This window comes from Parasteatoda tepidariorum, chromosome 9 (assembly GCF_043381705.1).
Source record: "Parasteatoda tepidariorum isolate YZ-2023 chromosome 9, CAS_Ptep_4.0, whole genome shotgun sequence".
NCBI classification, from domain to species: Eukaryota; Metazoa; Arthropoda; class Arachnida; order Araneae; family Theridiidae; genus Parasteatoda; species Parasteatoda tepidariorum.
Window position 1 is genome coordinate 89,204,739 of NC_092212.1, and position 15,541 is coordinate 89,220,279.

At 29.5% G+C, this 15,541-nt stretch overlaps 2 protein-coding genes across 3 annotated transcripts in view; one reads left to right on the top strand and one right to left on the bottom strand.

The window, feature by feature from the left end:
- LOC107449321 (cullin 5) overlaps positions 1 to 3,902 on the bottom strand; it is a gene marked incomplete in the record, with an annotated part of 46,076 nt that extends 42,174 nt beyond the window's left edge. Inside the window, 1 exon segment of the mRNA XM_043054052.2 lies at positions 3,767 to 3,902. Coding sequence (XP_042909986.2) covers positions 3,767 to 3,784 — 18 coding nt within the window.
- A 123-nt stretch (positions 3,903 to 4,025) lies between these two features.
- Positions 4,026 to 15,541, top strand: part of LOC107449329 (WD repeat domain phosphoinositide-interacting protein 2) — a 39,885-nt gene continuing 28,369 nt past the window's right edge. For both annotated transcript variants that reach the window (XM_043054053.2, XM_043054054.2), the window contains exons 1-4: positions 4,026 to 4,242; positions 6,809 to 6,891; positions 9,633 to 9,820; positions 12,691 to 12,891. In XM_043054053.2, the coding sequence (XP_042909987.1) occupies positions 4,178 to 4,242; positions 6,809 to 6,891; positions 9,633 to 9,820; positions 12,691 to 12,891 (537 nt within the window). In that variant the 5' untranslated portion in view covers positions 4,026 to 4,177. The remainder of the gene's footprint in view (positions 4,243 to 6,808; positions 6,892 to 9,632; positions 9,821 to 12,690; positions 12,892 to 15,541) is intronic.

Sequence of the window (15,541 nt, forward strand, 5' to 3'; positions counted from 1 at the left end):
AAGCTTAGTATCCTTTTTAGGGGCTTATAATTTCTCACCATATTTATACTAGGCTAATTCATAAACTTAAAAATTATTCTAACAGTTATACTAGGCTAATTTATAAACTTAAAAATTATTCTAACGATGTACACACATAAAATTAAGATAGAAGCAAGGTAAAACAAATCAGAAATGGTGCAAATCAGAATACAGTCTTGTGTACAGTTAAAAAAATTTTTGACAGTTAAAATACATTTTATAGTTGTTCCACTTAATAAATATGAACTGCTATTTAAGAAAAGACAATTAGGTATTTATAAGCTATTTCATATACCATTTATAAGAAGAAATGACAATGATCAGGAATTACCCCTGTGATCAATAATTACCCCATCTGTAGGGGGCAACATTTGATATAGTTTCCTATAATCAATTATAATGTTTACAATAGATGTGAAACAAATAAACAAAAGTTTACACCACTTTTATATCAAAGAAAACTAAAGTGACGCAAAATATTTATTATTAAGAGAAGGAGGGGGATCTTTGCAAAAATGTGCACATTTTGAAACTCATCTTTGAAATGGAAAATACAGAAAGCAGTTTAAAAGATACTTATTTTGTTAGATTAAACAAAAAATTATTATTAAGTAAATGTAGTTATACTTTAGTAACTTATTATTAAGTAATTATTATTAAGTAAATGTAGTTATACTTAGTTTATTAAAATGTCTTAAATTTAAAAAAGAAATTTTTTTTAAAAATAAAACTTAGGTGATCATTATTTACCCCAAAAACAGAGTGATCGTGAATTATCCTGTGTCATCCTATTTTTTTAAAAATTGCATTATTCTTCCTTTAGCAAAAACATAATTTATCAGTATTAAAAGCACATTTATTCGTATTTAAAGGACAGAGTATTCACTTTTGCTGTTCATTGAATTGTCGAGCCCCAAAATCTATTAATATTTTCCTTGTATTATTTTTCTTCAGTAAGTTAAAGCAAATTGTATAAAAAGTATCAAATATTTATTAATATGTGCAATGGTTACAAGGTTTCGGACACTTTAAGACAGTTTTCAGTTTAGGACAGTAAAACCCATGTGTCCTGTACAAAACAAGTTTAGGATGTACAAAAGCCCAACCCTGAATAGAAGTAGCCATTAAAAAACATAAATTTGTTAAAACATAAACGCCAATCGGTTTTATCTACACTAGGGATAAAAAATATTTGCGTAAAAAGTTTTAAATGAGCTTTAAACCTTGAAAGAGACATAAAAATGCCAAGGTTTGTCAATATAGTAAATGATAGGGATGTTTTCAGCAAAAGTTTAAAATATTTTTAAAGAATATTTAACAAAAATAAAATATTTATTATAGGAAGTTTACCTAAAACTTGTTTAAAAAAGATTAAATCAAAGTTGATATATTAGGTGGAAAAAATATTGGTAAACTGCCTCAGCAGAAATTAACTGGTGACAGACAAAATACAGAAATCAGATGATTTTAAAGGCATATTAATATAATATGATGAGAGTTTATTAGTATGATTTATTATAAAAAAATTTTAAGGGCTGGATAATTCTTAAAATCAAAACTTGCAAACATGCACTTTGTGAAAAAAAACTATTCAAGATACAATAAAATTTAAAACATTTTAAATTAAGAATTATCAGAAATTAATCCTAAATGGGGAACACCATGGTTTAAGATTCATAAAAAACAAAATTAGTGATTTTTTGTAAAAAAAATGATAAAAAAAATTCTTATTTGATTTAGATCAGATTTTTTTCTTCAATTTACAGCAAAATAAATTTTATAAAAATAATTACAATGGAAATAGTCTTATCTTAGAAATTTCAAACAATGTTTCTGTATTAGTCACTGTTTGATATAAGCAAAAATATGATTCAATGCATTTTACGTAGAAAACAAAATTAATTTTATTAAAGTTAAAATTATTAGAGAAAAAAAATTTGATTTGTGTTTTTAGCAGTTCTAAATACACAAATCTATTTCTATTTTTGATTTATATTAAACTTAACCAATTCATATTTAATAATTGCATAAATCTCAATCAAATTTAATAATTACATAATCGCATGTCATCTCAAAATTGCTGCAATTTATTTTACAATAAGAATCCATTGTAATTCTACTAATTAAATCTTATAAACAAAGCAATATATAAGCATCAAATTTTAAAATTATGAACATCAGCAAATATTATATAAATACAAATTGTAAAGATCTTGTATGAAAATATTTAGTCCAGTTGTTGGAAATAAGTAACTAATAAGCTGAGATACCTAATCCATCATTCCTAATCCATCATAATATTGTAACTCAAGTTATCCATATAACTTTTAGTTGAACATTAAAAATAATCATGCTAATATAGCTATTTTTATTAATGTATGCATACTTTGTTAGAAAATATCAGGACATTTGGGTTCATTTTTTTATTATGGACTGTGGCGAAAACTGCAATAATCACAAGGATCTAAACGGATTTGATTATCGATTATGTCAACCTTCACCTATCAAAAGGTACCTCATGATAGAATCAAGTTAACATGTCTTATATACTAGGGAATTGGTATTTAATAAATTTATAGTGGTAGTTATGCCTCATTACTCGCCTTCCAGAATTTTATCTGTGATAGAATTCGATGAACGAATACCACTAGTTGATTTATACTGAATTTTCTATTGATATAATTTTTGCTTATTATATCTTTTTCATTTTTTGTTTATAGCATTGAGCTCATTATTATTATTTTTTTCCTCAACATTGTTTATTGATTGGGAGACTTTGTTTACTTTACCCGATTTACTTCTTTTGAGTAGTATACTTTTAAGCAAATCAACTGCTTAATATGGACCATCCATCGATGTTGACGAGTTCATATCACGTCCGCAGGTCACCATTGAGGAAAATTAACTATAGACCATATCAATCTTCATCTATCAAAAGGTACCTTACGATAGAATCAAGTTAACATGTCTTATCTTACATAGTAAGGAATTGGTATTCAATATTTATAGTGGTAGTTATGCCACAGAGCCAAATGGATTTTAAACAGGAAAATTTAAAAAATAAAACAAAAGTAGAGGTTTGCTCAAAGGTGGCTACCACTTATACTTTTCGAACTAGTCCCATTCCGTGATGTTTAGTTCTCGCTGCCCAGAAGTTGCTAAGACTTGCAGATTCTTCTGCAAGTATTTATGGCCTTAAATACTTGACATATATCATTCTTATTCTTTATTCATCAGTATGTTTCTATGTATTGATACAGCAGATTTGCTACAGACTTCAAAATTTGCATTTTTTTCTCGATAACGATAAGATACGTTTCGTACTTTCATAAACAGTAAAAGCTCCAAATTAAAGTGCCCTATCCAAGGGGCAACCTTTTCAACGCTCCAATCATTGATTTCCATCTCATAATCGTGTAACAAAACTAAACTGATATTTATGAAATTTTTAAAATCAATACCTCATATAACATAGCAGATTATTAGAACAATAAGATTATGTTGATGACGTATCGAGAAATTTAGATTCTCAATTACACTGGAGAAGAAAGACAAAAAAATATTCCCTTAATCTTCGATGAAAGGATAGTTATGGCTTTTATAAAACAACAAATGTTATGCAATAAAATAAAAATAATTAAAAGTTGGTTGTCAAAGCAACAACTTTATTCAATGAGATTGCAAAAGCATTAACTTCCAAATAGTCGTTTGCAGGTTATTGGGACAAATTAAAATCTTAAGATACCTTTAAAAGGACAGCCATTTCAAGAGAGTGTAGCTATATTTCTAATTTATTTATGAAATACATCATAAATCAAACAAAATTCTAAAATAAAACATGTTTTTTCAATAACAAGTAAACTTAGCTTTATAAAAGTAAAAGTAGAAGTTGTAGCAGTATGAAGAGTGGTTTAAACATCTGCTTATAACCTTTAATCTTAATAAAAAATCTGTTTGCATTTCATATTTAAGCTAGTCTTAAACTGCACAAAATCAAACAGTCGGAAACGTATGATTCGAAGCCCTAGTCAAAAAAGTAATTAACATCAACTTGAAAAATAAGGAAAAATCTGTGGCGTGCGAAGGAAAATGCTCTAATATCGTTAAAATTAGACGTTTATATTTAAATGCTTAAAGTATAAAAATTTGGAGTAAAATGAATATTTCAGACAGTGAATCAGCTCGTGACATCTTATACCTGAATTTTAATCAGATAGCAACGTATGTTTTGTTTCACTTATTGACATATATTGTCATTTTCATTTAATGTTACATTAGTAACATTTTGACAGACTTATCCAATCATTAATTAACTACTATTTGTCGAGATATGTGCACGTATTATGCAGCAATCTATTGCCGTCATTGTATATATCTAAACTTAGATTCCTCCTAGTTTGATCTTAGTTTCATGCTGAGGTTATTAATTGTAAAATTCGTAGTATCTGATATAAAACATTGTTAGGTAATGGAATACATTACAAAAGGGTGCTTCCTGTATTTTTGTCGCCAACATCGAATCCAAATATTACGAATTTTTGTGCTATTTATAATTTTTTTTTTTAAAAACTATTAAGGAACTGGACTAAATATTTTAGCATTGAATTAAAAATATTCAATTTCATATTGAAGTGGAAATTGAAGAGTTGTAATTTTGAATGTTATATTTGTGAATTAAATTGCACAGGGATTGAATTTAACAATGATTCAAGACCACTTAATCCATCAGGGACAACCACAAAATAATTTTACTTAGTATTAATCAGAGTTTAGGACAGAATGGTTAATTAGGGCAAGGTTTAGGACAGAATAGATTAATCCATGGTTTAAACCGTCCTGTCCAAAAAAACCTTTTGTTCAAATTATGTCACAATTTTAATAAAAATGTGAAAAATAAAAGTTTAATTTTTTAAACAAGGAAAAAAATGAAGACAAGTTCATGTTTTATTAAAAAAGTTTATTAATATTTTTAATATTGCATTATTCATCCTTATGCAAAAGCATAATTATAAGCAGTATTTAAAGGATAAGGTATTCACTTTTATTATTTGGTGAATTGTGAAGCTTCAAAAGTTATTTAAAAAATCTTTTCCTAATATATTACATTATATTATTTTCCGTTAGTAATTTAAAGTAAACTAAAGTAAAAGTATCGAATATTTATTTTTAACTATTATGTGTACAATGGTGACACATGTAAAATTTTTACCTTTTAAAAATGTGCAAGGTTTTGGACACTTTAGGACAGTTTTAAGTAGTTTATGGCAGTAAAACACATGTGTCCTGTTCAAAACCAGTTTAGGACGTCCAAAACCCCAACCCTGGTCTATTAGCTATTCACAAAATAGTTAATTGAGATTACACATGATTCTTCAATTAATTTCACTTTAAAAATATTTTTTTCTGTTATAATGTTTAACCAATGTTTAATATTGTACCTAACAATTAACCCGTTTAAAGCCTATAAAAATTCTGTTTTCCATTTTTCTAATTAATTGACAATATAAAAAGTATATTTTCTATGTTAATTAATTACTCCATTTTTGATTTTATTAATATCTAAATGAAACAAGCGAAGATACTACAGACTAGTGAAATCTTTTAGTTATTAGTTCCTTTGACTTGAGACTTAATTTAGGAATTTCTACCCATATGCCATATTTGTGTTGTTATTTTCCAGATTGCAGCCTACCCCCATATTTTGAAAGTCCCTTTATGGTTAGACCTTCAAATCAATTTTTAAAAAAAAATTTTTTTATTGATAGTGCCCTACCAACCAGACTATACTGGCTGTTAATCATTGGAGTTTGTGAAAATCCAATCATTAGATCAAAAGTTAGGGTGTTTGTTCTAATTTTGCGTGCTGTACGTACAGCTATATTTTGAAGAAATGCATAGAGCAAGGATGTGACTCTTCCGCAAATTCGCGGATTTCCGTTTTTTTTCCAGATTTTCCCGCTAATTTCCGCAGAAATTTTTTTTTGCACAAGTTAAAATATTTTATGAGGAATTAAATTTTCCGCGAAGCGAAAGTATTGAAGTCCTCATTCCTCCCTCAAACATTGATTTTCGTATTTACCTGATTTAAAAGTTAAACGTTGCGATTCTTAACCAGGCGATTTAAATGTCGTACATTGCGATTCTTATTTACGAGATTTAAAAATCCATTATCGCGATTTGTAATTACGCGCTTTTAAAACCCTATGTAGCGATTCGTATTCACGCGAGCTTAAAATCCAATGTCATGATTCGTTTTTGTGGTTGTAATATCAAACATCGATTTTCCTATTTAAGTGTGCTTTAAAAATTAGACAGTGGGATTGGTATTCGCGCTGTTTTAAAATTACGCAGCGTGATTCGTATTTACGTGATCTAAAAATTACGCATCATGATTTGTATTTTCGCATTTTTTAAATTCGATATAGAGTTTCATATTCACATGATTTAAAAGCCTCATTTGGGGATTCATATTCTCTTAATTTAAAATCATGCATGTAATTCATATTTATATATTGATGCAATTTTAAAATTAATCATCGGGATTTATAATCACATGGTTTACAAGTTTAAAAATTGCACTTATTTGTCAAATTTTTGAATATATATATATATATATACATACATACATATACATATATATATATATAAATGTATTCATTCTGATAGAGGAATCAAATTTTTTTCAAGGCATGAAAAGAAATTTGATATTGAAGCTCAACTTAATGAAAGGCTGACTGTATCCTAGATATTTATTCTTTGTAATATTGTGATTTTCTTTAATTTTTAGTGCTCTTTCTGTTGGAACTAAGAATGGATACATGTTGTATGATTTAAACCAAGTTTATGAATGCGTTCCCACCTATGACACAAGTAAGCATCATATTTCTTCATGCATAGTGCCCCCGTGGCAGAACTGTGGCGACATTGTCGCAGAATGTTACAGTTTTTGTAGAAAGATTTTAATCCTATTTGTGTGATTTTGTAGTCGATCTTAATTTTGGAATTACGATTTAACAATTTAGATTTTATGATTTTTAATTTATGTACAAATTTTAATTTATTGTCGTATAATTTATTTATGAATTTTAAATTTTGTAATAATTTACAAAATTAGAAGGGGGAAATAATTAGGGCATTTTTCGACCTACAAAATGCGAGAAATGCCTTTTTAATATTAGAATTTTAAAAAATATTACTTTTACAATAAAATTTTTTTATACGTTTTTATTCTATACTTTCTTCCGTAAACACAATGTTTCTGTTACTTTAAATTAGCAATTGTTATAATTAAAAGTATCTTAAAGAAAAATATGTTATTAATGCTAGGGAAGTTTGTCGCAGAAATCCCGAAAAAATTCTGTCACAGGACATAGTGCATTACACCCTGAAATCCGCTACAGTTGGATTATTTTATAGTTCATTGAGCAATAATTTTCTTAAAATTTATTTATTATACAATCTGCTATATTTCTTTTTTTTTTTCCCCCATTGAGCTTGCTGGTTGCTATGCTTTTACTACATGATAAGTAGTTAATTACTTATCTTATACAGTAGGGAACCGATTATCCGGAATGATCGGGGCCATCGCTATTCCGGATAACTGATTTTTCCGGTTTTCTGAATCGCTACAAAAAGACATTTTTTTTATTGTTAAACCCAACTAAAAGGAAAATTTTTGGAAATAATCTTTAAAAGAAGAAAAAACGGTGAAGTAATACACTAATGATTATTTCCAAAATGATGGTAAGATAAACACCTTTCAAAAAAGAAAGAAAAATCCTAAAATCTTATGAGGGAATTTTTTTTTTTTTTTAAATGGCGGGAAAATGTATCGAATTTAGATCCGGTTTTTAGGTTTTCTGATTTCCGAGTAATGAGTTCTGTACTGTACTATCGATCAATTATCAATTTTTTAAAATTATTACTTCAATATTTTTTTTGTTTTTGTTTATCCTTTCTTATGCTTTAATGAGTGCCATAAATATAGTTTCAAGACACCATCTTTAGGTCAGGTCTGAATAAAAAGTTGTATTTCTTATTCAAATTATATCTTAATTATGTATACAAATAATTTAAATATTAGCTGAAAGCATTTAGTGGTTAAATAACACAAGCCTGCGAAATTGAAGTTTCTGAAAAATACAAGAGAAGTTATTGGTGATTTGTATGTTATTTGATGTGCTGATTTCGAAAATGATCTTCATTTTCCCCAATCACTTCAGGATTTTTTGTAAAATCGATATTAATGTTTTTACTAAAATCCTATTTGGAGAGGAATTCTCTCAAACAATTTTTCATGTACTATCTGGTAACTGTCGTCTTCGTTGAAACAACAGACCAAGTTCTCCTCTTCATCAAAGTACTTAACAAATTTCTTTTCTAGATTTCCTGACTAATAAAAAGATGTTCCTTTGGCTAATAGGTTTTTTTCTTTGAGTCTGGAGCCTAACAATTCAGCTGCCTTTTTCAACTGGCTACAGATGGCTTATATTCAATATCGGAGCCTTGAACTTCTGGATGTTTCTAGTCTGAAGACTCTGAAGAGATGATCCGCAATTCAGTTGGAGGCACAGGCACATCAGGTCCATGAGGAACGGGCCGTATGGCAGATGGAATGTTATCAGGATAAGATATTAGCCTTTGATTATTTTCGGTTATACCCACGAATATGGCAGGAACAAAAATAATCATCAAAGTTGTTTTTGGGCAATTGTAAAGCAGTCTTCTTTCCTTGGTGTCATAAGCGTAGATCATTGAGACACTGCACACAAGCTTTACGAGGAGCCCACGATTTGTCCTGGTCTCAGAGTTTCATGCCAAAATATGCAAGATAAAGTTGTCTGACATAGTCTGTAAAGCTTCTCGTGCAGTTTTTGACAACACTATTCACCACATATATAACAAAAGGTATCTGATAAATTTTCACAATGTCTGGAACTCAAAGCCCTGTTTCACGAAAAGACCAAGAATGTGTGGTATTGACCATTAAATTGTCTTACTTTAAAGTGCTCATCTTTGCGCAGGTCATCGGGCTACCAAAGCAGGGGGGCCATCCTTTCTGAGGAGGATTAAATTTGTAAAAACATGTCTTTGAATCATCCTCAGGTATGTCTCCTCCCAGATCATCCCAAACAGCCCAAAGTGCGCAAGTCTAGTGTGACGTGAACTACTATTGCTCGATCACATTTATAAATAGCAATTCTTCTATATTTTATTTAAAAATATTAGAACTGGAATTTATAGTTGGCATCTCTTTCATTTGTAAATATTTTTTTTCTGGTAGAATAATAAATGTGATTAGGGATATATAAATAGTTATTCATTTAAATTACACCGCATATAATTTATTTAGAATTTCATGTTTCGAAGATATCGGTGATTTAAGTTTACAATGACATTAATTTTTTGAAATGCGTCGTTAATGACTTTACTCTAATCATTTTCCGGAATTTTGAGTTAGGCTCACAATTACACCTGGAAACAGGGAAATTAAAATTTTTGAGGAATGTTTAGGATTTCATGCAAAAGTTGTCATTTTCACCTTCTGTTTGCATTAAATTGAAATGTTAATTTCATAAAATTTGTCTTCTATAATAATTTTTTTTTACTAGATTTGACACCCGCTAAAGGTCAGGTGACTGATGTGTGCATTATAGAGAGAAATTTCCTCACAAGTTTGATTGCCTATGTAACATTAAATTCCCCCCGAAGTCTTATACTCTACAATTACAATAAAGGAACTATCCTCATAGACAGACTGTTTCCTAATACAGTTCTATCTGTCAAGCTGAATAGGAAGGTGAGAATGTCAGGTTTTATAAATGTTTTTAAAAGCAAAATATAGTGAAACCTCGGTAAAGCAGGCACTGGAAAGGAATTAGGACCCTGTAGCCTGTAGTGTGCCTACCACTACAAAAATACAATTCCAATTCACTTGAATATGAGACATGTTTACTCGATTCTATGTTGGGGTACCTTTTCATAGATAATGGTCGACATTGTCGATAACAACTCTCCCCACAGGCCCATTCAAATAACATCTAAGGGCGGAAGGAAATTGGCTTATTTTTCTGACAAGGAAGGAGGGTTATGAGCATATTACACATTAATATGAGCAAATTATAGATTAATATATGAGTTATTACGTATTAAGATGTGTTGATGATAAATACATTTTCTATGATTCATTTTCTTTTTGGCCATTAAAAACGTCAAGAACTTTATCGGTTACCTTGTATTCTAATATTGTGGTATTTATAAATTAATTTAAGAACAGTATAAGAAGTTGAAGGTTGGACTGAAGAAAATTATAAAAAGTAGTTTAGAATAATAAATTGGCTTACATAAACATGAAGAGATATCTCTTAATAATTTCCGATGTTTGAAATAGGCCAATTAATTATTCTAAACCATTTTTTCATTTTTTTTCTTTCATTTTAAATTTTTTTTAATTTTATAATATGATTGTGAATTGAATCATTTCCTAACATTAGTTAAGTAGAGACTGCATTAAGAAAGTAGCTTGTAATCTCTGCATTTAAAGTAAACTAGTTGTATTCGTGTTTAACTACATGGTTAAATTCGTGGTTGTAATAAAGTACTTGTAGTTTACTACAAAAAAATTTAATTTTTCAAATCACTGGTTTGAGTATTTCTTCTTAGGTACAATTTTTTTTCCTTCCTATTTTAATAATACTTTCTTTAATATGAACCTATGATACTAATAGTTTGTGTAAGCATAACTTGGCTCTTTGGAACTGTTTGGAAGCTATTTCTTTTCTCTATTTCAAAGAACTAGGGGGCATTCTTTTTAGTTTTTGCTCATCCTTATCTGGTAAAAGAACTTTTTAGACTTTAAAAATTTATAATTCTACTGCATTTTATTCATTTATTTACGTTGACAAACCATCAAAATGGGAAATATTTGAAATTTAATTTATAACACAAAAAAATTATTTAAATTTTTTTTTTAAAAAAAAAGGAGACATTGATTACATTATTAGATTTGAAGTATGAAGTTTTCAAAATTCTCTTGTCTAGTTTTTGATAGACTGTGTTATGCTGTGGGGGAAAGAGAAAAAAAACTTCCACTTGAGCACTAAATAACTTCAAAATTACTGTCCACACTAATTTCATTTTGAAAAATGTGCTCGTTAACTAACCTAAAACCAACTTGCTGAGTTTGCTAAATTGATTGCAAAATTATTTAATTTTTGATTACGGCTGGTACAACAAGTGAACCAAAAATGACTGGCTTCATAGGTAAGTGCTGTAAGTGAAGAGCTAAATTAATTGATTTCTTGGCCTATTTCTTTTTATTTTTATAACCATCATTGAACAACCAACTTATTTTTGGGAACTGTATTGAACTATCAACTATTTATGTAGTCTTTAGAGATAAGACAAAATAAGCCCAGACTGGGACATAAGATTCCGGCTTGTTTACTGAAAATTTTTCTGGTGAGCTTGGACTCATGATATAATTTCACATTCAATTATAGATTTTTCTTTTTTCTGTATTTTTTTTTCTTCTCACAGTTAGTGATATAAAAGGTTTTAATGACTAATTCACTCGATGAAACATCAAAGTGGCAAGTGATTAGACTTTGAGTAGCAAGGCTGAAAAATTTAGCTTTCATCCTACATATATATCTCGAGCTCTAAGTAACGCTATTGATCTGGGGGTTTGGCAGGGTCGGACCTTCAAAAAAGCTCTAACTTATCTCTAGTAGCCTTGTTATTTTGCACTCAACTCAGAAAACAAGAGAACTCCTATATTAAGCATTAGAACAAAGTAAGCTTTATGGAGGAGTTTACTTATTCGCATTATATATGGAGAGAAGAACTATAAAAACCACCCACGGTCCGAAGGCAAGGGGATTATAACTCCTGATGCGTCTGCCACTGGGGATAATGCTATGGTCATTGTGAACGGTCAGCAGAATTCATATTGGCCATCATTAATGGAATTCAAATTTGGGAGATGAGCATTCTATCCCAAAAGCTATTGCAACTATTGGCGTATTTAAATTCAAGTTTCGACAATTATTAATACAAAATAGATAAAAGTAAAGCTCCAAATGAGATCGGTCAACCGTTTCATAATGGGGAGGTGACCCTAGCACAAGGTTGCCGCTCCACAGGGAAAATCTGGAAAATACCGGGAATTTAAAAAATCACCTAAAATAACAAGAAAAATGCTGGGAATTTTGATTTTTTTTCTTTACAAACTGGGAAAATGCATGGAATTTTGTTTCTTATTTTTATCTTTTAAAAAATGATGACCACTCAAAGAGTGATCTATGGGATATTTAACCATGATATTTCAGCTATACTGAACTATTGCATTATTTAAATATGTTCAGCTGTTTTTCCAGCAATTAAACTAATAAATATAGTTAGCCCACTATATCTCACACAAGAGCACAGTAATTGGTGTTTCCTCTTAATATATTGTGTATACTATAAATAGGGAAAACACAGTTAATTTTTTTTCCTGATTTGAGTTGACCACAAAATTTCCGATTATGGCTGACCATGCAATTCTCAATTACTTATCTTATTACGTATCTTAACTTACTTTCATGTTTGCATGTGGAGTTGAAAAGATTATTATGTTTTCTATTTATTTCACAACAAAATTCTTAAAATAATCTTAATGTCTTCCAGAATGTTGTTGTGTGCCTAGAAGACAGTATATTTATACTAGATGTTATGAACTTGAAAGAGGACAATATGCATGCAATTACAGGCACTGCAACCAATGTAAAAGGTTTGATTGCCCTCACCTATGGTTATGGTAATTCATTATTGGCATATCCAGCTAGCTCTGTGAAAGGGGATGTGCAAATATTTGATGCCACATCTAAGGTAAGATTTTTATGTACTATAATAATGCAGCATTATTTGCACAGCATGGGAATGCTTACTAAATTTGAAGAGAGTTGTAAAAAAAATATATTTGCTAAGTATGTAATTTGCACTTTTAAATTAGGAAGTAAGTTTTAAAAAAAAAATGACATTTAATTAAGTTAATCTGTATTGAGAAAAAAAAAGAGATTAAAAAAAATAATAAGACTTTTTATTAAAATATTTCTAATTTATACAGGGTATCCGCTCACCTGGAAAGTAGTGAAAAATCATGGATAGTCATGAATTTCGGTATAGAACAAAATTTTTCATGAAACGTCATGATTTTAACTATTTTTTAAAAAAAATCATGAAAAGTTATGGATTTAGGTAGCCAAAAAATCTAATTTTTAAAANCCCTTCCCCAATTTCACAGATTTCCTATGCTCCAAATATCTGAATTTGTAACAAAATCCCCACTCACAGTCAGATTTTATTAAAATATAAAATGTTTTTATCATGTTCCTTAAAAATTATGGCTAGTTGAAGCAAGCCAGTCATTGGCGAAAGTTTTTATTCCAAAATGAGATCAGAAAAATCAGGAGTATTTCTTTCCTTTCCGATAAACAAGAAAAGTATCTTTAGAATGTAATTCTGCAGAAAAATTAATTGCTTTTGTATTTTTTTTCGGCTATTTTATTGCTTCAACTCATTCTTTATTCTGTTTTTTAAATTTAAAATCTATAAATATAAAGGTGCAGAGTATAACAGTTTTGGTTATATCTATCATTTCAAGATTGTTATTATAATGCTTTCTTAAATTTATTGTTGTGTTTTTGTTGGAGAAAATTGTAACTCCGTTAAGTCATGAAAAATTCTTGGAATTAATCATGGAGAATCATGAATTTGAAAATCTGAAATGTAGCAGATACCCTGTTTATAGTTATGAGTTTTAGAATATTATTTTCACAATAATAATAAAAACTTTTTTATGTGAGTCTTTCAGTAGAAAAAAAATTACAGTAATTTTCTCTTTTTAAATTTACTATTGTAATATAGTTTTTAAATTATCTAAAATTCCTTGTTACTGGAATATTTTAAATAAGTTGCTAATTGTGTGTTGATAAATTTTATCAACTGACAATCAGTAACTTCTGTAACCAATCAGTAACCGATTATCCAAACTGCTCGGGACCGAACGTGGTGCGGATAATGAAAAGTTCGGATCATTGGAAAGTTGTTTAAAATCTAGTTTAAATGATTATTATTTATGCACTAACTTCCCTTCACACTTTTTCTAGGCTTAGGATTGGTAGTACTATCTAAAATAGCTNTAATTATTGTTTTATATATATATATCTATACAGTAGAGTGCCGATTATCCGAACTGCTCGGGAACGAACGTGGTGCGGATAATGAAAAGTTCGGATCATTGGAAAGTTGTTTAAAATCTAGTTTAAATGATTATTATTTATGCACTAACTTCCCTTCACACTTTTTCTAGGCTTAGGATTGGTAGTACTATCTAAAATAGCTCTGGCGTGTTTAAAATTTTTTTTTCCTATTTTTAAATATTTTTTCATTTATTTTTTTAAACTTTTTTTTCATTTTGAATTATTTTCATCATATTTCAGCTTTTTATAATTTTTTTTTTAATCAATTACGGATTTTACAACATTTTTCTTTATGTTCCATTGCAAAAGATCTCCAGCAAAGACTTTTGTTTCAAAGAAGATGCTTTTTTGAGCAACCATATCCCTTATTCTTTTTAAATAAATCAACTGAACTGGATCAACATCATTTTGACGTTTTAACCTATTCATTGCAATATCTAATGAATTGCATGCTTCTATATGAGAAGGTCCACTATCTTGAATTTGATCGCCTACTTCTTCCTCTTCGTCTGTGGAGTTCCGATTTTCATTCAAAATTTCAGCAACAATTTCATAATCATTTAAAATTTGAAATCCTGGATTGTTTTCTGTGTCTCGACACCAGTGTTCTATTTCTTCTGCTGTATAACCTGGCATCTTTTCATCGGGAAGATCTACTAGTTCTAAAACTTCAGTTTTGTTTATTTTTTTGTTAAGACTCCAAGATTTCTGCTTCCAGGCACTCTAATCACTAATCATTAACCATAAGTGACATATACTCCTGGATCAGTACCCTCCTGGAAACTCCTGGATCAGTACCCCCAGAGATATTGATTTATTATGGGAGCAGAGAGAACTGTACGACTCAACAGATTTAACAAGCACCAATCACCATTTACTACATGGGGAGTCTTTGGCCGGCGGGGATCGAACCCACAAGCTCTTGGGCCCAGTGCCCTAACAACCAGGCTGTCCCGGCTTCCTCCCCAGGGTGCGTAGCGTTTGTAAAAAGTACTTAAAAGTGCTTTTTTGGGGATTTCATTTTTAAAAGCTTTTAAAAGTGCTTTTTCAGCTGGTGTTTTTAAAAAGTGCTTTTTTCCATAAAATTTTTTTTTTCTTCAGTGATATCTGGTGGATCCCATGCATTTCACGAAAAATGGGGTGTTTGCTACGTAATCATTCACGCGGACTTCATGTCGTACCCACGTTATGACTTGCGCATGCGCGCACACTTGAAACCGAAACCCGAGTGCTCCAATTCGGATAGAGAATATCAGATCCTACTGTGGAAACAACAT